General features: G+C 44.8%; 1 protein-coding gene across 2 annotated transcripts in view; it reads right to left on the bottom strand.

Moving 5' to 3' along the window:
- Positions 1 to 6,992: 6,992 nt before the first annotated feature.
- Positions 6,993 to 24,302, bottom strand: part of RBBP8NL (RBBP8 N-terminal like) — a 229,426-nt gene continuing 212,116 nt past the window's right edge. For both annotated transcript variants that reach the window (XM_085619752.1, XM_085619753.1), the window contains exons 12-14: positions 11,138 to 11,199; positions 9,953 to 10,082; positions 6,993 to 7,365 (exon numbers count right to left, since the gene is read on the bottom strand). In XM_085619752.1, coding sequence (XP_085475878.1) covers positions 7,250 to 7,365; positions 9,953 to 10,082; positions 11,138 to 11,199 — 308 coding nt within the window. In that variant the 3' untranslated portion in view covers positions 6,993 to 7,249. The remainder of the gene's footprint in view (positions 7,366 to 9,952; positions 10,083 to 11,137; positions 11,200 to 24,302) is intronic.

Raw genomic sequence — 24,302 nt, 5'->3', positions numbered from 1 at the left:
ATATACTTTGGTGATCTTTAAACAAACTTTCTTTTAAAGGTATTTACAATCATTTAAATCTGGTGATAGTGAGTAACAATTGATAAATAGGAGACAGACTATGATGCAGTATATTTTTAACTTCCCCACACAGATACATGGAGTACTACGGAATCATTGTTGGATGTCTCCTAGCTGCATACTACATTTAGTGGGATTTAGAGTCTAACCACTATCGGTATGTAAACTCTATGTGGATATCGTTGCCCTCGGCCAATATAAAAAGAACTAGCAGTACCTAAATAGAGAACTTGGAGCGATAATTAAAATATGCTATAATCTTGATTTAGGTTTTTCTGCTTTAAATTTCACTAGGACATCTACAGATAAACAGACAAATAAGAGGAAGAATTTCCACTGTGATTACGTCTTACAGTACAAACAGCAGGCTTTGTAGGGTGATATTGTCCCCCTAAATAGTAAGTATCCTTCTTTACTGTATTTATAGGGCTATTACCAAAAAAACAGGATTTCCTTACATAGATCCATACCTTTCTGATCAGAGTAGAGTAGAGTATTATAGGGATTATTTCCACTCACACACTTTCTCTTTTTAATTTCTGTCAAAAGTAACTCTCTCTCATTAGAAATTGTACTTCATATCGTACTAATTTGTGTGTTGATTTTCTCAGACTATCTTTATTATTCTTTCTTCTTCTCATTTTTACTTGAATGCTCAGTTGTATAGATTGGCCCAACCGGTGTCTTTTATTATAGCACACAGTATTGACAATAATAATGTTTAGAGACTAGTGACTAATTTGTCTTTTGTATGTAAAAATTCTCTTTTCTTTAGATACCCCAGGTTTTGAGAACTTGCGCTAAGAGAAGTAGCTGGTCCTGAAGAAGGTGGTTTCCACGTTTGCTTATACCACCGAAACGCGTTGACCAAATCTTCTTGTAGATCCTACAAAAATTTTTTTGTAGCAGCTCCTTTTTTTGGGGGCTATAAGGACTACCTTACCACTCATTATGTGTTAAGTGGTAAAGCTACTGAGATATATGTGTACGGAATGTCTGATATGTGTCTGCATGAATGAAGAGTTTGTATGTGCAGTGTTCTTTCTCCCTGGGTTTTGTTTTCCTTTTTTTGTCATGAATCAAAAGAATATCTTTGTCTTATCGAATTGACATGAACAATGTGTAAAGTATAAGTGAAAACGTTCATTTATGAAAAATTGATTTATCTGTTCAAAATTGATTATATTTTTATACAGAAAAAATGAAAATATAAAAATACGAAAAATAAAAAAAATATTAAGAATACACTTTTGTGCTTTATGTGCTAGTTTATATATAAATAACTGTTGTTTAGGTCAAGGGGGAGTATTATTAGGTAGATTGGCTTCATTTTCCCCTTTTCTCCCTGACCTATTGGAAAATTATCTCGTATAAAGGGGGTCCCAGTATTTTCTGCATTGGTATCTTGACGCATTCCTTGTAAATGTAAAAAGAACCAGTTTGGGAGAAAGCTAAAGAGTTCTAACTGATCGCATCAGTCCACAAAATAAGAAGAGAGACAAGACTCTTTCTTTATTATACTGTAGCAACACGCCCAGCAATGCTATGTTATTAAATGCAAACCTGTTTCCCAATCTAGTGAAATACACTTAATTGTGTCTTGTAACAGCAGAGTGAAAGCTTTCCAGAATAATAACTTCCACAGCAATGAAAGCAATTGAGTCCTGAATAGCTAAATACCAAGTTGGCTTTTCAAAATAAAAAAAACGATAATTTCGAATTAAATATTTATTTATGTTTTCCCTATTCTTTACCATAGGGAGACTCTGCAGACAGGCCAGAGATCTCCGTATGGTAACATAGAGGGTTACATTATAGCATTTTTATGTATAAATTCAAAATGGGGTATTAAATATTTTATGACTAAATAATAAATATGCACTATTTCTATACGGTTTTTAGACATTAAATTATATTTATTTCAGTGTTTAACTATTTTAAATAATTTATTTTAATTTTACATTATTTCTCAAAGAGGTTTTATTTTAATTCCCTATTTCTGTTATTTTCTATGGGAGGGTGTTGCATTGCAGGACCAGGTGTTGGCCATGTGTGGTGCTGGACATACTGCTAACTTTTATTTTAGTAGAAACTTACACTCAGATTTTGTAACTAAGCGAAAAGTAGAAACTTACTCAAAAATGTAAATTACTCAAATGTCTAAGGGGCATATTAACAAGGAACAGGGAAAATTAACGCTAAGGGCGCTTAGCGTTAATTTTTTTAACGCCCGCTATCGCTGGATAATAGCGATAGCGGCATTTTGGGAGGTTATCGCTGGTAATGCAGCGATAAAACTAAAAGGATAGGGATATCCTTGTTGATAGTCCATGGTGGATTTAGCCATGTAATCCACCTCCCATTGGATTACATGGCTACGTCTGAAAATTAGCAGACGTAAAAAAGCAGCGTTAACCGTGGTTAGCGCTGCTTTTTTTGTCTCTAACAGGGTTAGCGTGAAGCTTGATAATAGGAGAAATGTTGCTTAGCGACATTTCTCCTATTATTTTGCTCTGGAACGCCCACTTTGCATTCCATTAGAGATGCAAAGGGAAGCGTAGTGAAAAAGGGTGCTAACTTGCAATTTTGCATGTTAGCACCCTGTTGTTGATAGGACGATATTTTTATCTCCGCTTCTTTGGCTTTTAAAGCCAAAAAAGCCGAGATAAAACCCTTGTTAATATGCCCCTAAGTTACCTTTGTGAAGCAGACCCCTCGTCTCTCTTTTGCACTTGTACTAAGCCTTTAATGGCAAGAATCATGGTGAGGTGATTATAGAGATACCCAATAAATTTTACCTAGAGGAAAAGTATATTTTGTCTGGAGACTTATCAATGGTTGGATGATTTTAATGGAGGATAAACTATCGTATATGCTCAACACCCGAATGAGAGCAGTCTTCAGACTAGGCCTCCCTGAATGAAGCGTACAGACTTTAGTGATCTTATATCCAGAGTCTCACTAAAAGGCTTACAAGGATGGCAGTCTTTCTATATCGAGCATGTCCCTCTTAATTCAATGCTATGGCAACTCTACCTGCTGCCGGCCAGTCCTACGGAGAGCGTAATCCTCTTATGTACATGGTGGGCTCCTCCAAATCAAGATCTCAAGATGTCCCATGATGTGCGCAAGACCTTCATTTTCTTTGTATTCTGGTCCTTTGCCCTGCTTCCTGGCCTTTCAATTATAGCTGCAGAGGTACCAGAATAATAATGAGAAAAGAGGTCAACTTGAAATCTCTGACCTAATTAATCTGCCAAACAGACTATTTGTCTTGCAAGATTTCATCTAAATTTAAACCTCTTGCTGAAATCCCCCTAAATGAGACTAGAGACACAGGTAAAACTTGCAGACATGACAATGACAAGAAGACAAACATTTAAACAACAGCAAAGACAGGACAAATGTATCCTTCCTTCCTTCACTTTATTTATATTTATGACAAATAAACTTTTTGATATTCCATTTTTTTCATATCCATGTAATAAAACATCAGCAAAACAGGAGCACCATGGAAAGATTGTGGTCTACTTTTTTTAGCAGATGCTTAGCTATGATGGTTTGAATCTACATGACTCCAGATGTTTTTTTAATCACTAATGAATGTGAATCCTTTCGCACGCTGTCGTTTTTAATCACTGCTTTTATTGTGAAATAGTGAAAATAACTTAATTTTCTCCAAAAACAATGAGATCATTTTCTACCGTCAGGTTATTCTATATGCAGAACCTTCCAATCTAATTATTGTCTCAGCACCTAGAGGAATGGAGGTGACTTAGACCATGGCCTACATACTATAAGTGAACTCAGGTTTTTCGCTGGAATCCCAGCGCGATAGTGAATTTCCTTTTTTCCTCAGGAACTTATTAAGTTTGGGTCTGTGCTGAAGCTGACATTAACAATAGAAATGGTATGGAAAGAGGCCTGGCTTAGACCTCTGGCTATCTAAGCTTTGCCTATGCCTTAACTTTACCAGTTAATTCCTTTGCGGATGGAGGAGCTAAAAGAGAGAAAATAGGTCACCATGCCCAATCCTCCGATGAGACCATGTCCACTAGGAACATTGTATCCAACCTTCGGTAGTAAGCCCATACACTAAAAGGTTGTGTTAGTTTCTAACCTGAATTTCTTCTTCTGTTATCTCTTGCGTTAGTGTTTGTTGCTTAAAATAGGGTCTCTCCTTCTTCTGCATTACTGCCTTTAAGGTTTGCATGTTTTACTTTCACTCCTGTCCTTAAATGACAGATGAAGATGGTTAGGTCTTTATCAATAAGTTAAACTTTCTAGCCCTCTAGATTTGTTGCTCTTTTTGTTTTAGATGTTGGGCGGACAGGAACTGAAAATGGGATTTAAAATTGTGGTCCGACCATTGCACTATCAAGTGGTACCGTTGCCTTCTGTCTCTTCTCGACATTGCCTTTATTAGACCCAATCCAGAACTGAATTGTTTATGCTTCTTATGTTACTAAATGCTATCTACTGCTCGGATCTGGTTTGTAGTGCTGTTTTACTTTAGACTTGGATCCCTCTCAGAGTTTCTACAGTACAACTATATTCTGCCACATTTGTACTTGATTTCACTTTGTTCCCCCGAAGGTGCATGAGTTTGTTTGTATCTGAGAGGAACCTCAACACATTTACACCAACCAAGCTGAGTTTCTATCTCTTTAGATATTTTTGCATTTCCCCTGCACTCTGTATGGTTTTTTAAAACAATGTTTTATTCCATTCTGTAGATCATTAATAAATATGTTAAATGATGTCAGGCCGAGTACCTCCACATGTGTCCCCCACCGCGCTCTTCTCCCAGTCTAAATCTCTCCATTTACCACTGCCTCTGACCATTGTCATTTAAGTAACTGTGAAATCATAGCCACTTCCCGGGCAGATTTTCGTACATTCCTTCCTGTGTTTCAAGACTATAAGGTCCTCCTTATTCAACAAACATTTTAATTTTCTCTAACTTTCTGAGCTATGATGATGTGTTCGAGCCCATAGTGCATTTCACCCGTGTAGAAGGATTTTCATAATTTTTCGGATCCTTTTTTTGATCCCCCAGTAGGAAGCTACATTGTCAAACTTGTCAAACATCAAATGAAGTCAAAGCACCCCTCCCACCTTGATAAACGCATGAAACAGACTGTCTGTATAACAGTACAAACGTATTGTGGATGATGGACTCTGGTTCCATCTACGTATTGTCATTAACACCACCTATTCACTGTGCAACGTTTGCCACAGATGATGGGTGTTATCTTCACGTACTGATGATGCAGAGTGTTTCAGAAGATAATATCTGGGTTTAAGTCACTTGTGGTTAACAAAAAACGGGGGAAGAAGAGGTATTTAAAGGTTAGGTCCACCCTCCATTTATACAACTATCAAAAAGAACCTGAATGAACAGGTCAAAAGAGCCTAACCTGGGGGTGTGGGAAAAACAATATGTTTCCCCTAGTCACCTGAAGAAAAGAAAGGGCAAGACTGTGCCTTTCTTGAGTCCCCTCACTCACCAGGGTTTCCCCTTGGTGACATGCTTCATCATTGGGGTCCTCCCAGTCCTCTACGGACTGAGGCGTGCTGCAACTTGCGAAGTTACGTAGGAGCACTTAAAGCAAGTTCTATGTGTAGTGCAAGTGTTGTGAAGTGGAGTGGGATAAAGTGATTTAAAATAAACAACTAGTGGGCCAAATATACTTTATTCTTGCTCCTAGCTGAGTAATTAAAAACGGGGTAATATGCTAGAGGCCCTAACTGTAATGAGTAAGTGTGCCTAGCATACAGTCAACTAGTTTCGAGCTTCCCCTAGCTCTTCCTCAGGACCACACCGGGACCAGCCCAGTGTGAGAAACCACTCCTAGAAGACCTAAATAAGGTGACAAAAATTGTGAGTGAAACGCTGCAACTAATAAGCATGCGTTAAAATACATACGTAAGTATACGTCAGGATATATAATTTTAAAGGCAAATGATAAGCCTCATGGTCAGCGGAGGGGGTGTGGAAATCTCGTACACTTGTACGTCGAAATCCGCACTCAGGGAAACCTACTAGCGCCCAGCCTCATGCGGTCCGAGAGGCTGGGCGCTAGTAGGTTTCCCTGAGTGCGGATTTCGACGTACAAGTGTACGAGATTTCCACACCCCCTCCGCTGACCATGAGGCTTATCATTTGCCTTTAAAATTATATATCCTGACGTATACTTACGTATGTATTTTAACGCATGCTTATTAGTTGCAGCGTTTCACTCACAATTTTTGTCACCTTATTTAGGTCTTCTAGGAGTGGTTTCTCACACTGGGCTGGTCCCGGTGTGGTCCTGAGGAAGAGCTAGGGGAAGCTCGAAACTAGTTGACTGTATGCTAGGCACACTTACTCATTACAGTTAGGGCCTCTAGCATATTACCCCGTTTTTAATTACTCAGCTAGGAGCAAGAATAAAGTATATTTGGCCCACTAGTTGTTTATTTTAAATCACTTTATCCCACTCCACTTCACAACACTTGCACTACACATAGAACTTGCTTTAAGTGCTCCTACGTAACTTCGCAAGTTGCAGCACGCCTCAGTCCGTAGAGGACTGGGAGGACCCCAATGATGAAGCATGTCACCAAGGGGAAACCCTGGTGAGTGAGGGGACTCAAGAAAGGCACAGTCTTGCCCTTTCTTTTCTTCAGGTGACTAGGGGAAACATATTGTTTTTCCCACACCCCCAGGTTAGGCTCTTTTGACCTGTTCATTCAGGTTCTTTTTGATAGTTTAAGTCACTTGTGTCAGATGGCCCAATCCACACTATATTTTTGCCTTCCTGGGTGAGGTACGCTTGTTATTGACGAAAATAAAATAAATGCTTGTCTTCTTCCTTGAAGCATGTGAATCAGTACATTGTGGGATAAACTTGACTCCTGGTACAGTTCGCCAGCTATCATGCACCTACCAAGGGTTGATTGAGGTGTCAGACCATGGCTGTATCAGAAACGCGTCGGTCAACTGGAGCCGTCTTGGTTTTCAGCTTCTAGCAGGTTCCAAACCATGTGTGTGACTCCCCGATTCCAGTCCTAGGAGTCGTGCCTGTTCCTGTTCTGCCTGCCTGGCATGGGTGAGTGGAGTTAGACTCCAGTTCTAAGTTCCCCTGTTGATTTGAAGTCTTTAACTGGCCCAGTGGTTGTCCTATGGGCAGTTTAGGGTGGACAGCTATGTGCCTCCAAATACATAATTGCTAGATGATGTGCTGTTGTCCATCTCCTCTGTTGCTGGCTGCGACTGTAGATTCTTGCCTTTCTTTCGTCCTTTGGTGAATCTCCGGTGCGCTTTTGAAAGAAAGAAAGAAGGGTGCAGGTCAGTGCTTGAGCATAAAGTACTGAATATACCTTAATTTACCAGGCCCCCGCCATAGGGTCAAGCCTACAGATGAGTTACCAGATTCCCTGGTGGACCAACACCTTAGCTGGTGAAAATAGCTTTTGCATAGTGAAACCAGCCACATGGCTAAAGCTTGGAAAGACAGAGAGGGTTTTCACAGAGAAAGACATTTCTGACCCTAAGTACATGGATACAGTCTAAATCCCGGTCTCTTACTATCATTTCTTCTTTTAGTCCCCTTTCTGTAATGATAGCTGCTGGCATCCCAGCTCCAAGGCCTGCCCTCTGACAATATAGGGTTTTCATCGAAGACTGTGGTTGGGTTATAAAAATGGTTGCACTAATAACCATATAAAGTACCGTCTCCAGCGCATGCCATAACTCTCTGGGTTACATTAATGTGTAAAGTTTCCAATATAAGGATCAATCATCATGTTTAAATTTGAAAACTTTGAAGTAATCACATCCTCTATGTACTAGAATGGTTATGATCAATGATTTTCATTATCTGGAGTCCATTACAATGGTAAAACAGATTTCCAGAATTCTAATCTCATTATATATTTTTATTACAAATTAGTTTACAATTATTTAATAAACAAAAACATTTTTTTTGTAAATATGCTTAAACAAAAAATATGAGAGTCCCTGACCGCTTAAAAATAACCCTACACTGTATCCTTTATATGTATTAAAAATATGCCTATGGTTGGAAGTTTATTTTCTGCAGAATGTCCAGTTTTGTATATCTGGCAGAAGCTGTTTTTAATTAATTTCATCACATAAAGTGCCTCACGGTCGGGTTGATGTGTTTCGGCTACAGAGTTATTGAACCAGCCGCTTCAGGGCAACATAGACTTGGACAAATATAATCCTCACGTGGTCATTGCTTTCAATGTCATTATTTCTCAGATTGTGCAACTGTGTTCACTGCCATGACTGCTGGATTGCTTTATAGTACAATATATTCTTTTCATGTTGTTTTTCTAGAAGATGTTTAGGAAAAGTAGGAGCTATACCACCCCACTTTACATTTCGAATGGTTGATCTTTACCTTACTGTAGCGTCAACTAGCTGCCTTACTGTTGAGATGTTTGTCTTTTCTTATATTAGTGCCTTTGTACATGTTCTTTTGCTTGGCATTACGTTCAAGGCTATCTTACCAAAAGATGAAAGAATGGTGTGCCTATTTCTTTTAGCTCCTCACATAATTTATTTTTCAAAGTAATGTTTCCCTCCCTGCTCACTTGTTTATGCCCAAAAGTGTGTGTCAAAGGGTGGTATAACTCTACGACATCACTGTGCCATGGATACAGCGAATCAAAACAAGTAGTTGCAAGCTTACTGAGGGATAGAAGTTGCGATAGACTCTAAGTTTGAAGATAATTCATCTCTGTTCATGAATCTTTCTGCATCATTTATATGCTTTGTTATTCCCCAGGGGTTACAGAGGCCTCTTACTCAAGAGAACGGTTTAGGTTACTGCATGCAGTTGTGTGAACTCAGCATGGAAGCATAAAGTTGCCGTTCAACTGCCACTCTGTGCTACTCTGCAGGACACCCCCATCCCTTCAAAATAGGTGCAGTCACCCTCAATGGGACCTTCAAGGCCTCCATAATGGTCAATTGCAGAGACAGTGACATTGTTCCACTTGCCAAACACTGCTGCCCATGCTGTAACTTTTCTAGATGTCAGTGAATCTTGCACAGATCCTACCGATGGTATATTTGTTCCAGATGTGAGTCAAGTTGTAATTGTTGCTGCCCAATGTGTACCTATCCTCTGTGCGAGGAGAGTTTGGTTTGCACTGGTATTACCTTTAGAGTACCTGTTCTGTATGTGATCAGATCCTTCATTGCTGCTGCTCTCTGTGATATTTCTAACTGCGAGGAGCAAAATAACTCTCCAATAACTCAGTCAGTAGACATGTTTCGGCACTACTTAGTTACCAGCAGTATCCTAGTCAAAGATTGTGTTTAAAAACAGAGGATGTTAATGCTGCTTTTTCTTTTACTAACGTGGCTGTAACTTTGACTTTGGCCATTGCCTTGATTTACCAGATCTCAACTGGGCAAATTTAGTTTTCTTCCTCCAATCTTAGCCTCTTTGAGTGCTGCAGCCAATTAGTGGCAAAAGTGAGTTTTCCTGATGGTCTAAGTCCAATTTCCAACTTTTTTTCCAAACTAAATGCTTTCTCATGAAATGCTTTCAAGCTAAAAAAAAAAAAGTTTCTAAGCAGATGTTTTCAACTTTATCCTACTACTGTTTGTACCATGGAGAAGGTGTCACAGACGAGTTGTTTTCACTGTCGCCTATTCCATGGGAGCTGACACATCCTTCCCTCGCAGGCACCGTAGTGAAATTAGCACCAGTAAATTGTAAGGGCCCTCATGGCGCTATCTTTCCACACCATCCTTCTGCCTGAGCAGCTGATGGTGATGGGATGCAAGCCAGTGGTGGCAGAATGGTGTGTGGTGAGGGACGGACAGTCGCCCTCTTCCTACGGTGGTACCTGGAAGACCAAAGCCACTTACCTCTTGTCCATGGATCATGCCCTCTTTTCCTTTTCTTAGCTGTCCCCTGCACCTTGTCCTTCACGCAGAAGTACTTCCCTTCTTCGGCTTGGGTTTGACAGTTACTTTCAGTGTTGTACTGACTGTTCATCTGTAAAGAAGGCAAAGTCATGAGAAGCCATCACAGGGTTAAAGAAAATGTGCTCAACAATGAGAGTCCTTTACTTTTTTTTTTAATTAACAAAAACCTGATCTGATGCACAAGTTGCACACATCTCAGCTCACACATTGTGATTGTGTACAACAAAGACATGTTCTTCTAACTCTGGTGCAAACTTGGTGCAGTAACTGCACACCCACAGTATGCAATACTAAGAGCAGTGATAATTAGGATGTAAACAATTACTACACCATTCTAAGACTCAGACCGCGGAATGGGGAGTAACATGGAAATTGCGCTACTTCTCCCTTGTTTCAAGTTGCACAAACAGAAATGTTGCGCTATTCACCCACAAGAATCCTGCCAGGTTTTAAATGTGGGAAATTGTGTTGCCCAAAACCTGTGGAGCGTACACTTGCCACACAACTCACAATTAGGTTTGGGAACTAAATTGTTTGGGGATTAGTGCCCGAGCTGGAGTGAGTGATCTAAGCCAATCAATCAAGGTGAACAGGCCTATGGCACATAGGCGATGTAGCAATAGGTTCTTCCGAACGGCAGGTCGGGCTTGGAATGGTCATTTATGGCTCATGAACTCTATTGGCTTTAACCATGAAATTAGAGAATGCAACAACCTAAGAAAACAGGGTCATCCACCCACGGAGGGTGTTCCATGAAGGGAAGGAAGACTCCATCTCGTAGAACTGGACTGAGATCAAAGATGGCTGCCAACGAAGCAAGCGCTGAACCTTCTGGAGAATCGAAGCTCAAATAGGGAACTCTTAGTGGTCAATATAAAAGGAGATGGCTGTGAAACATCTCCTGGTAACCTTAAAAACAGTGAAATCCAACCACGCGTGGTGTTCTCTGTGAGTCTGGTTCACCAGGTCTACATCATATCCTCTCAAGGGAAGGCAGTATCCATGTCATGGAGCAGTGGGCTAAGAACAAGGTGCCTATAGGAAGCTTGGGATCAACCTTCATGGGTGTGAGTGGGCTCGGATTGGGGCTCATATTTTCAACAAAGTGAAGAAAATATACCTGACCTCATTGTCGGAAGACTCTGACTCATCGGACTCCCTTTTTGGAAAATCTCCATTTTCTTCAACTGTGAAGACAAAACCAGAACCTGCGATTACGATATGTTAAAATTACTCAACAACACGCATGGCAGTGCATGTGCAAGCAATAGTGAACGTGTTTGTGAATGAATGTCCAAGTGCATGCTCATATTGCGTGCGTACATGTCAGTGTGTGAGCGCATGCGTAGCTGTGTGGCGGAAGATGTTGAAAGGAATACGTGTAGCGTTGCTGATCCTGGCGAGGATGCTGCAAGTGACACCAGACTCATGGGTTTATAGCAGCATAACTTAAGTAACTCTCTTCCATCACTAGAAAACTAAAGGATCAACATAAAGTCTGACAGTTTCAAAATGATCCAAAATCATTTTAAGAATCAAATATCAATGAAACGCTCAAATTCCCATTTGAAAACATCCATCCATGCATTGATTTCAGGATTTGCTTCACACACATCATCAGCGTGGCCTCTGGTTGACATTGCCTCATCGTGGAATGCAGCTTTGCTTTAATCAGTACAAATTTGAAAATAAAATTGTTCAAAAATTGAACTGTTATTTATCAACATGAAAGAGGAACATGAAGTCCAAAAATGACAGTCCAATCCTTGCCAGGGGAGTGTTTTACCATAGCCCAAGTTGCATCTATTGAAAGGGGCTTGAAGCCATCAACCACGGAGTGCGGCAAGCGCCATCATAGGTCTCTGTACCTAGTACCATTTTTTGTAAACGCTCATGTGGATGCCCATGTGCCCCATAGCTGTCAGTAGTTTGTCAGATAGAGAAAAAAAAGAAAAGGTAGGCGTGCATTACACTATCATGTCTCCCTCCTACCTACATCTATGTGTACTTACCTGGGCCAAGGTATATTCACTTTACTATGACAGGGATAAAAATCTATGAGAATGAGTAAAGGAAAATGTATCCATGCCATGCCCCTTTCACAGGATTAAACATAGAGAGCTATGAATACATATTCTTTGGGTCTTGAAACCAAGTCAACATGTTTCAGCCCTCTTTAAAAGTTTTGGTCTTCTCAGCAGAAGTGAACATTAAACTATATTTTAGAGAATTCACTGGTAATTTCAGTGAACGTCACTGAACACTGAAAAAGCATGTGCATCCCTCATGTCTACAGTGTTGCAACCGAATCTGCCACTCCCTGAGGCCGCCTTGAGGACGGGTTTTGATTCTTCATGGTAAGTTGAAATGACACATGGCCATCCTCTACACACAGATCCCTCTATCTCTGTTCATCTCAGATACCTGGAGGGCCTTAGAATGAAGCATGTCACACTGATTGTAAGGGGTCCAGAATTTTCAGACCCTTGAGAAATCCTTGCGCCGGGTCGGGATTATGAGTTGTGTGGAATTTACCGTACACAGGGGTTACCGGGTGAAATAAAAAATGGATCCTTCCTTAAGTTTCAGCAGGCAAAACCCAGCTGGAATTAACAAGGGAAAAGAGTATAATATTTAAAGTGCAGTTTTGGTGTAGTGAGCACCAAAATATGCATGTTATTCCCCACAAACTTGGAATAGGTGCAGTTTATCAAACCCGATAAATTATAAACCCCAGGGAATCAGATTGTATCGGGTGTGATAAGCAGCAGTTTGCCTCCAAGGTACTTGCAATCAGGGCTTATGTGGGTGAGAAAGGGTAAATTTGTAGGGAAGAGAATACTAGGTGGGTGCCTAAGGTTCTTGTCATATTCCTGTTATATTGCACATTGACAGTTAATGTGGCACAATTGCTAGATTAGAAGTATGGCATTGAAAAAGTGCCCTTACATAAGGTTGGTAAAAAATGTTGTGTTAGCAGAGGATATAGGAGGAAGTAAGAGGGGAGGAAGGTGAAAGAAAGGAAAGAGAAAAGAAAATGAGTGAGAGAGAAATATATAGAGAGAGTAGGTGTAAGTGAATTAAGGGGAGAGATCAAGAGAGGGGCAGCTGCATGAAGCAGATAAGAGAAAGTATGTGGGAGGGAAGAGTAATGGAAGAGAGCAAAAAAAGAAATAAAAATGAAACAAGAGATAATTGAGAGGAGAGAATGAAAAAATAGTGTAATGGGAGACAAGAAGATGAACATAAAGGAAGGAAGGTTGTTTTCTGCCTTGTCCTGTGACCGGGGGAAGTTTCTAATTACTGCTGCCCAAGCTACACCTGTTCTTCGAGGCTAGGAACCTTGCAGTACTGCTGCCCTGCTGTACCTGTTGTGCAGCAAGGTGAAGCTTGCATTGCTGTTGCTTCCTGTGAAAGAAGGAAGCTTGTTTTCCTTCTTTACATTTTGCTTTGTCCTGTGACTGTGGGAAGTTTCTAATTGTTGCTGCTTGTAGTGTCTTACAAGCTTTTATGACAGAACCCTTTTAGTTCCTAGCGGACTCCGTAGAGCTGTGACGTAGGTAATAGAGCGGAAAGCACTGAAATCTTGGTTTATAATGCTGATTTGACGGTAACACACTGAGGAATAATGACATGTACTATTAAGCACCGTGTGTGGCGTAGTCATTGGCTGGTACCCAGGCTGGGGTGGATGCGACGGCGCCCAAGTTATACATATTCTGTGAGGTCAGAAAGCTTGCAGTACTGCTGCCCTGCAGTACCTGTTCTGAGGCAAGGAGAAGCTTGCACTGCTACCTAATATTAAAGAAGGAAGCTTGTTTTCCTGCTGTCCATTTTGCCTTGTCCTGTACCTGGGGGAGCTTCTAATGGCTGCTGCCCAAGTTATACCTGTTCTGTGAGGGCAGAAAGCTTGCAGTACTGCGGCACTCCTGTACCTGCCCTATGAGGAAGGAAAGTTTGCAATGGTGCGGCCCAATCTATCCCCGTAGTTGCTGCCTGTACTGTGCCTGTTCTGGGGTGAGATAGAACATTGTTCTGTGACTCTTGCTGCTTCCTGTACATTCCTATGTTGTGCCTGTTCTGGGGGCTCCTAGTGGCCGCCTCTTGCACTGCGGGGCTGCTTTTGGTTCCAGTCGAGTCCATACCGATAAAGTACACTTTTGATTCTCCAACTGATACAACCAGTTAGTTATTGAAATGGACTAGTACACACCGTATAGTTTTATAATAGATCTGCGACGTGGCTGTTTGTCATGTGTTTGGCACCTTAAACAGTCTTGGGTTACTTTCTTTGCATTTTCTGACATTGTGTGCCCACTCTTAGTGTTCTAACGACAAGACCCAGAATGCATCTTGGTATTGGTTGTAAAGCCAGGACTGGCTGATGGTATCACGAATGCTGTGGAAACACTTGCTACTTAAAAAAGAAAAAAATAATAATCGTGTGATTTTCTGCCTCTTTTTCTTGGAGTAAATCAAGGGTTAAAGAGTGAACTTGAGAGGGAGAGATTGCCTTCCACATGCAGGTGAGTGCATTGATATCAGGGCTAATGTGGAAATATGTATCTTCTCTAAAGCAGTGGGTCCGTTAATAGCTTATGTGCCCAAGCACAATAAGGCCCTCATTACGAGATAAGGCGTTATTTATTGCCCCAGATAAATAATGGTGGTACGTGATTTATCGGGTGCGATAAATAAAAACTGTTAGGAGTTTATTAGGAACAACATGCAGATTTTGGTGTTTGACGCTCTAAAATCTGCATGATACGGTAAATACCGTGGGGCCTACTTACAAGCCCCTCATGCCGCTGGTCTGTCATTTTTTATGACGCACCGGCGGTGCAGTACGCTGCTTCATATTTACAAGGACACGTGAAGCCACCCTTCGAGGCTTTTCGTGTCCTTATAAATACGGCCCCTTTTCACGCTGCCCTTTACATGACAGGGGCGTTCCATGGGTGTTCCCACGAAACACCAATGGATTCTGCCGCATTCCCAGATTTACAACGTTTCGTAAATCTGAGAATGCATCAGAATCCTATGCCTCCCCAGGGGAGGCGTAAAGAGGCGCAACGAGGAGAAATACTTTTGTTTCGCCTCGTTTTTTCCTCGTTCTCTGCAGCACACATAGAAAGAGGAAAACACCTCTCGTGATTGTTTTAGTGCAGGAAGGAGTCCCTTCCTGCACAAAAGCAATCACCCCTACAACGCAGACATCCTTGCACCATGATGCAAGGGTGCCCGCATTGGCGCATTGCATCCAAATATGCGCCAGCGCAGGGGAGAGCTCAAGGATACGTCATATAGTTGTAAATATGGCGTATCCTTTTGCTTCAGAAGTAACGCAGCGCGGCACAGCCAAATGGCTTGCGGCACCGCGCTGTGTTACTGCCTTGTAAATATGGACCCGTATGTTTTTCTCTGTTTCATTTTGACAGGTTTGACCTGCCGAATTTGAATGAAGAATGAGTTATTTTACCCATCTGATAATTATTGGATGTGTTAAATACCTATACACTTGTAATTGCAACCCATGGGTAGACTGGAGTTCACACATGGGTAGTAAAATTATGAGGAACTCGTAATCAGGCCCTCAGGGAATTCATAGAGCCGGATTAAAAGTTGACGCACTATTTATTGCCCCATATAAATAACATTATAACAGGGTACGTTATCTATCTGGTGCGATAAATAACACATATTACTTTATATTATGGATAACATGCAGAGGACTAGACATCAGAACAGAGAGGGTAAGGTGCTTTGAGAACTCAAGTATTGACTGCAAAAGCATATGGGTTAAATATCCTGTGATTCTGGGCAAATCACTCAAACTCCCCGTGCCTAAAAATTAAAAATAACGGACCTTGTGTAATGTAACCAGGTGCTCATGTAAAAAGCGCCTTTGGGCCAAGTTTGTGCTTTATAACAACTGAAAAAAGAGGAATCCTGGACAAAAAATAACTAGAGGTTAGGGTGACTGGGACAGGAGTTCGGGCCTGGCAGTGACTTAGAAGATAGGGTAATAGAGAGAGGAGGTGGGTCAGCACTGGCAGTGAGTTAGCAGTTAGGACGACAGTAACGGGGGCAGTGCCTGAGGCAGGGCACTGGAGTGAGCTAGAAGGTATGGTAACAGTGACAGGAGGCAGGACACCGCAGTGTGTTAGAAGGTATGGTAACAGTGACAGGTGGCAGGACACTGCAGTGAGTTAGAAGGTATGGTAACGGTGAAAGGTGGCAGGGCACTGCAGTGAGTTAGAAGGTATGGTAACAGTGACAGGAGGCAGGGCACTGCAGTGAGTTAGAAGGTATGGTAACAGTGACAGGAGGCAGGGCACTGCAGTGAGTTAGAAGGTATGGTAACAGTGACAGGAGGCAGGGCACCGCAGTGAGTTAGAAGGTATGGTAACAGTGACAGGAGGCAGGGTACTGCAGTGAGTTAGAAGGTATGGTAATGGTGAGAGGGAGCAGGGCACTGCAGTGAGTTAGAAGGTATGGTAACGGTGAGTGAAGGCAGGGCACTGCAGTGAGTTAGAAGGGATGGTAACCGTGACAGGAGGCAGGGCACCGCAGTGAGTTAGAAGGTATGGTAACGGTGAGAGGTGGCAGGGCACTGCAGTGAGTTAGAAGGTATGGTAACCGTGAGTGGTGGCAGGGCACTGCAGTGAGTTAGAAGGTATGGTAACAGTGACAGGAGGCAGGGCACTGCAGTGAGTTAGAAGGTATGGTAACAGTGACAGGAGGCAGGGCACTGCAGTGAGTTAGAAGGTATGGTAACCGTGAGTGGAGGCAGGACACCGCAGTGTGTTAGAAGGTATGGTAACAGTGACAGGTGGCAGGACACTGCAGTGAGTTAGAAGGTATGGTAACAGTGACAGGAGGCAGGGTACTGCAGTGAGTTAGAAGGTATGGTAACGGTGAAAGGTGGCAGGGCACTGCAGTGAGTTAGAAGGTATGGTAACAGTGACAGGAGGCAGGGTACTGCAGTGAGTTAGAAGGTATGGTAACGGTGAAAGGTGGCAGGGCACTGCAGTGAGTTAGAAGGTATGGTAACAGTGACAGGAGGCAGGGCACTGCAGTGAGTTAGAAGGTATGGTAACAGTGACAGGAGGCAGGGCACCGCAGTGAGTTAGAAGGTATGGTAACAGTGACAGGAGGCAGGGCACCGCAGTGAGTTAGAAGGTATGGTAACAGTGACAGGAGGCAGGGTACTGCAGTGAGTTAGAAGGTATGGTAATGGTGAGAGGGAGCAGGGCACTGCAGTGAGTTAGAAGGTATGGTAACAGTGACAGGAGGCAGGGTACTGCAGTGAGTTAGAAGGTATGGTAACAGTGACAGGAGGCAGGACACCGCAGTGTGTTAGAAGGTATGGTAACAGTGACAGGTGGCAGGACACTGCAGTGAGTTAGAAGGTATGGTAACAGTGACAGGTGGCAGGACACTGCAGTGAGTTAGAAGGTATGGTAACGGTGAAAGGTGTCAGGGCACTGCAGTGAGTTAGAAGGTATGGTAACAGTGACAGGAGGCAGGGTACTGCAGTGAGTTAGAAGGTATGGTAACGGTGAAAGGTGGCAGGGCACTGCAGTGAGTTAGAAGGTATGGTAACAGTGACAGGTGGCAGGACACTGCAGTGAGTTAGAAGGTATGGTAACAGTGACAGGTGGCAGGACACTGCAGTGAGTTAGAAGGTATGGTAACGGTGAAAGGTGGCAGGGCACTGCAGTGAGTTAGAAGGTATGGTAACAGTGACAGGTGGCAGGACACTGCAGTGAGTTAGAAGGTATGGTAACGGTGAAAGGTGGCAGGGCACTGCAGTGAGTTAGAAGGTATGGTAACAGTGACAGGAGGCAGGGTACTGCAGTGAGTTAGAAGGTATGGTAACGGTGAAAGGTGGCAGGGCACTGCAGTGAGTTAGAAGGTATGGTAACAGTGAGAGGAGGCAGGGCACTGCAGTGAGTTAGAAGGTATGGTAACAGTGACAGGAGGCAGGGCACTGCAGTGAGTTAGAAGGTATGGTAACAGTGACAGGAGGCAGGGCACCGCAGTGAGTTAGAAGGTATGGTAACAGTGACAGGAGGCAGGGTACTGCAGTGAGTTAGAAGGTATGGTAACGGTGAGTGGAGTCAGAAGGTATGGTAACGGTGAGTGGAGGCAGGGCACTGCAGTGAGTTAGAAGGGATGGTAACAGTGACAGGAGGCAGGGCACCGCAGTGAGTTAGAAGGTATGGTAACAGTGACAGGAGGCAGGGCACCACAGTGAGTTAGAAGGTATGGTAGCAGTGACAGGAGGCAGGGCACTGCAGTGAGTTAGAAGGTATGGTAACGGTGAGTGGAGTTAGAAGGTATGGTAACGGTGAGTGGAGGCAGGGCACTGCAGTGAGTTAGAAGGTATGGTAACAGTGACAGGAGGCAGGGCACCGCAGTGAGTTAGAAGGTATGGTAACAGTGACAGGAGGCAGGGCACTGCAGTGAGTTAGAAGGTATGGTAACGGTGAGTGGAGGCAGGGCACTGCAGTGAGTTAGAAGGGATGGTAACAGTGACAGGAGGCAGGCCACCGCAGTGAGTTAGAAGGTATGGTAACAGTGACAGGAGGCAGGGCACCGCAGTGAGTTAGAAGGTATGGTAACAGTGACAGGAGGCAGGGCACCGCAGTGTGTTAGAAGGTATGGTAACAGTGACAGGAGGCAGGGCAATGCAGTGAGTTAGAAGGTATGGTAACAGAGGCAGGGTACTGCAGTGAGTTAGAACGTATGGTAACGGTAAGTAGAGGCAGGGCACTGCAGTGAGTTAGAAGGTATGGTAACGGTGAGTGGAGGCAGGGCACTGCAGTGAGTTAGAAGGGATGGTAACAGAGTGCAGGCAGGGTATCGCAATGAGTTAGAAGGTATGGTAACAGTGAGAGGGAGGCATGTCACTGCAGTGAGGGAGAAGATAGGTATAGTGCGCGGAGGCAGGGTATTGCGGTGAGTTAGTGAGAGAAGGTAGTGCAAAGCAGTGAGTTAGACGTTATGGTAGCAGTGATAGGAGGCAGGGCACTGCAGTGAGTTAGAAGGTATGTAACAGTGATAGGAGGCAGGGCACTGCAGTGAGTTAGACGTTATGGTAACAGTGATAGGAGGCAGGGCACTGCAGTGACTTGGAAGGAATGGTAATGGTGAGAGGAGGCAGGACACTGCAGTGAGTTCGAAGGTAGGTACATTGAGAGGACGCAGGGCACTGCAGTGAGTTAGAAGGTATGCTAACAGTGATTGTAGCCAGGGGATTGCAGTGAATTAGAAGATATGCCAATGGTGAGAGGGGGCAGGGAACTGCAGTGAGGCAGAAGGTATGGTAACGGTGAGAGGAGGCAGGAAACTGCAGTGAGGCATAAGGTATGGTAACGATGAGAGGGGGCAGGGCACTGCAGTGAGGTAGAAGGTATGGTAATGGTGAGAGGAGGCACGGCACTGCAGTAAGTTAGAAGGTATGGTAACGGTGAGAGGAGGCAGGGCACTGCAGTGAGGCAGAAGGTATGGTAACGGTGAGAGGAGGCAGGGCACTGCAGTTAGGCAGAAGGTATGGTAATGGTGAGAGGAGGCAGGGCACTGCAATGAGTTATAAGTTATGGTAACGGTGAGAGGAGGCAGGGCACTGCAGTGACTTAAAAGGTATGGTAACAGTGAGAGGGGGAGGGCACTGCAGTGAGATAGAAGGTATGGTAATGGTGAGAGGGGGCAGGGCACTGCAGTAAGTTAGTAGGTTTGGTAACGGTGAGTGGAGGCAGGGCACTACAGTGAGTTAGAAGGTACGGTAACAGTGACAGGAGGCAGGGCACTGCAGTGAGTTAGAAGGTATGGTACAGTGACAGGAGGCAGGGCAATGCAGTGAGTTAGAAGGTATGTAACAGTGATAGGAGGCAGGGCACTGCAGTGAGTTAGACATTATGGTAACAGTGATAGGAGGCAGGGCACTGCAGTGACTTGGAAGGAATGGTAATGGTGAGAGGAGGCAGGAATCTGCAGTGATCTTCGAAGGTAGGTACATTGAGAGGACACAGGGCACTGCAGTGAGTTAGAAGGTATGCTAACAGTGATGGTAGCCAGGGGATTGCAGTGAATTAGAAGATATGCCAATGGTGAGAGGGGGCAGGGCACTGCAGTGAGGCAGAAGGTATGGTAACGGTGAGAGGAGGCAGGAAACTGCAGTGAGGCATAAGGTATGGTAACGATGAGAGGGGGCATTGCACTGCAGTGAGGTAGAAGGTATGGTAATGGTGAGAGGAGGCAGGGCACTGCAGTAAGTTAGAAGGTATGGTAACGGTGAGAGGAGGCAGGGCACTGCAGTGAGGCAGAAGGTATGGTAACGGTGAGAGGAGGCAGGGCACTGCAGTGAGGCAGAAGGTATGGTAATGGTGAGAGGAGGCAGGGCACTGCAGTGACTTAAAAGATATGGTAACAGTGAGAGGGGGCAGGGCACTGCAGTGAGGCGGAAGGTATGGTAACAGTGAAAGGAGGCAGGGCACTGCATCGACTTAGAAGGTATGGTAACGGTGAGAGGAGGCAAGGCATTGCAGTGAGGCAGAAGGTATGGTAACGGTGAGAGAAGGCAGGGCACTGCAGTGAGTTATAAGTTATGGTAACGGTGAGAGAAGGCAAGGCATTGCAGTGAGTTATAAGTTATGATAATGGTGAGAGGAGGCAGGGCACTGCAGTGACTTAGAAGGTTTGGTAATGGTGAGAGGAGGCCGGGCACTGCAGTGAGGCAGAAGGTATGGTAACGATGAGCGGAGGCAGGGCACTGCAGTGACTTAGAAGGTATGTTAACGGTGAGAGGAGGCAGGGCACTGCAGTGACTTAGAAGGTATGATAACGGTGAGCGGCGGCAGGGCACTGCAGTTAGTTGTAAGGAATGGTAACGGTGAGAGTATGCAGGGCACTGCAATGAGTTAAAGTTACGGTAACGGTGAGAGGAGGCAGGGCACTACAGTGACGTAGAAGGTATGGTAATGGTGAGAGGGGGCAGGGCACTGCAGTGAGGTAGAAGGTATGCTAACAGTGAGAGGAGGCAGGGCACTGCAATGAGTTAGAAGGTATGGTAACAGTGAGAGGGGTCAGGGCACTGCAGTGAGGCAGAAGGTTGTATGCTAACAGTGACAGGAGGCAGGGCATTACAGTGAGTTAGAAGGTATGGAAATGGTGAGGGGAGGCAGGGCACTGCAGTGACTTAGAAGGTTTGGTAATGGTGAGAGGAGGCCGGGCACTGCAGTGAGGCAGAAGGTATGGTAACGGAGAGAGGAGGCAGGGCACTGCAGTGACTTAGAAGGTATGGTAACGGTGAGAGGAGGCAGGGCACTGCAGTGAGTTGGAAGGAATGGTAACGGTGAGAGTATGCAGGTCACTGCAATGAGTTAAAGTTATGGTAACGGTGAGAGGAGGCAGGGCTCTATAGTGACTTAGAAGTTATGGTAATGGTGAGAGGGGCAGGGCACTGCAGTGAGGTAGAAGGTATGCTAACAGTGGGAGGAGGCAGGGCACTGCAGTGAGTTAGAAGGTATGGTAACAGTGAGAGGGGAGGGCACTGCAGTGAGATAGAAGGTATGGTAACGGTGAGAGGGGGCAGGGCACTGCAGTGAGGCAGAAGGTTGTATGCTAACAGTGACAGGAGGCAGGGCATTACAGTGAGTTAGAAGGTATGGAAATGGTGAGGGGAGGCAGGGCACTGCAGTGACTTAGAAGGTTTGGTAATGGTGAGAGGAGGCCGGGCACTGCAGTGAGGCAGAAGGTATGGTAACGGAGAGAGGAGGCAGGGCACTGCAGTGACTTAGAAGGTATGGTAACGGTGAGAGGAGGCAGGGCACTGCAGTGAGTTGGAAGGAATGGTAACGGTGAGAGTATGCAGGTCACTGCAATGAGTTAAAGTTATGGTAACGGTGAGAGGAGGCAGGGCTCTATAGTGACTTAGAATTTATGGTAATGGTGAGAGGGGGCAGGGCACTGCAGTGAGGTAGAAGGTATGCTAACAGTGGGAGGAGGCAGGGCACTGCAGTGAGTTAGAAGGTATGGTAACAGTGAGAGGGGAGGGCACTGCAGTGAGATAGAAGGTATGGTAACGGTGAGAGGGGGCAGGGCACTGCAGTGAGTTAGTAGGTTTGGTAACGGTGAGTGGAGGCAGGGCACTGCAGTGAGTTAGAAGGTATGGTAACAGTGACAGGAGGCAGGGTACTGCAGTGAGTTAGAAGGTATGGTAACAGTGACAGGAGGCAGGGCACTGCAGTGAGTTAGAAGGTATGGTACCAGTGGCAGGAGGCAGGGTACTGCAGTGAGTTAGACGGTATGGTAATGGTGAGAGGGGGCAGGGCACTGCAGTGAGTTAGAAGGTATGGTAACGGTGAGTTGAGGCAGGGCACTGTAGTGAGTTAGAAGGTATGGTAACGGTGAGTGGAGGCAGGGCACTGCAGTGAGTTAGAAGGGATGGTAACAGGGAGTGCAGGCAGGGTATTGCAATGAGTTAGAAGGTATGGTAACAGTGAGAGGGAGGCATGTCACTGCAGTGAGGGAGAAGATAGGTATAGTGCGTGGAGGCAGGGTATTGCGGTGAGTTAGAAGTTAGTGAGAGAAGGTAGTGGAAAGCAGTGAGTTAGACGTTATGGTAGCAGTGATAGGAGGCAGGGCACTGCAGTGAGTTAGACGTTATGGTAACAGTGATAGGAGGCAGGGCACTGCAGTGACTTGGAAGGAATGGTAATGGTGAGAGGAGGCAGAACACTGCAGTGAGTTCGAAGGTAGTTACAGTGAGAGGAGGCAGGGCACTGCAGTGAGTTGGAAGGTATGCTAACGGTGATAGTAGGCAGGGTATTGCAGTGAATTAGAAGATATGCTAACGGTGAGAGGGGGTAGGGCACTGCAGTGAGGCAGAAGGTATTGTAACGGTGAGAGGAAGCAGGAAACTGTAGTGAGGCAGAAGGTATGGTAACGGTGAGAGGGGGCAGGGCACTGCGGTGAGGTAGAAGGTATGGTAATGCTGAGAGAAGGCAGGGAACTGCAGTGAGTTAGAAGGTATGGTAACGGTGAGAGGAGGCAGGGCACTGCAGTGAGGCAGAAGGTATGGTAACAGTGAGAGGTAGCAGGGCACTGCAGTGAGGCAGAAGGAATGGTAACATGAGAGGAGGCAGGGCACTGCAATGAGTTTTAAGTTATGGTAATGGTGAGAGGAGGCAGGGCACTGCAGTGACTTAGAAGGTATGGTAACAGTGAGAAGGGGCAGGGCACTGCAGTGAGGCGGAAGGTATGGTAACAGTGAGAGGAGGCAGGGCACTGTATCGACTTAGAAGGTATGGTAACGGTGAGAGGAGGCAGGGCACTGCAATGAGTTATGTTATGGTAACGGTGAGATGAGGCAGGGCACTGCAATGATTTATAAGTTATGGTAACGGTGAGAGGAGGCAGGGCACTGCAGTGACTTAGAAGGTTTGGTAATGGTGAGAGGAGGCTGGCCACTGCAGTGAGGCAGAAGGTATGGTAACGATGAGCGGAGGCAGGGCACTGCAGTGACTTAGAAGGTATGTTAACGGTGAGAGGAGGCAGGGCACTGCAGTGACTTAGAAGGTATGATAACGGTGAGCGGCGGCAGGGCACTGCAGTTAGTTGTAAGGAATGGTAACGGTGAGAGTATGCAGGGCACTGCAATGAGTTAAAGTTACGGTAACGTTGAGAGGAAGAAGGGCACTACAGTGACGTAGAAGGTATGGTAATGGTGAGAGGGGGCAGGGCACTGCAGTGACTTAGAAGGTTTGGTAATGGTGAGAGGAGGCCGGGCACTGCAGTGAGGCAGAAGGTATGGTAACGGAGAGAGGAGGCAGGGCACTGCAGTGACTTAGAAGGTATTGTAACAGTGAGAGGAGGCAGGGCACTGCAATGACTTAGAAGGTATGGTAACGGTGAGAGGAGGCAGGGCACTGCAGTGAGTTGGAAGGAATGGTAACGGTGAGAGTATGCAGGGCACTACAATGAGTTAAAGTTATGGTAGCGGTGAGAGGAGGCAGGGTACTACAGTGCCTTAGAAGGTATGGTAATGGTGAGAGGGGGCAGGGCACTGCAGTGAGGTAGAAGGTATGCTAACAGTGGGAGGAGGCAGGGCACTGCAGTGAGTTAGTAGGTTTGGTAACGGTGAGTGGAGGCAGGGCACTGCAGTGAGTTAGAAGGTATGGTAACAGTGACAGGAGGCAGGGCACTGCAGTGAGTTAGAAGGTATGGTAACAGTGACAGGAGGCAGGGCACTGCAGTGAGTTAGAAGGTATGGTAACAGTGGCAG

Source organism: Triturus cristatus, chromosome 7 (genome assembly GCF_964204655.1).
Source record: "Triturus cristatus chromosome 7, aTriCri1.1, whole genome shotgun sequence".
Classification (NCBI taxonomy): domain Eukaryota; kingdom Metazoa; phylum Chordata; class Amphibia; order Caudata; family Salamandridae; genus Triturus; species Triturus cristatus.
The sequence above is the reverse complement of the archived record's forward strand: the minus strand, read 5'-3'. Positions and strand labels throughout refer to the sequence as shown.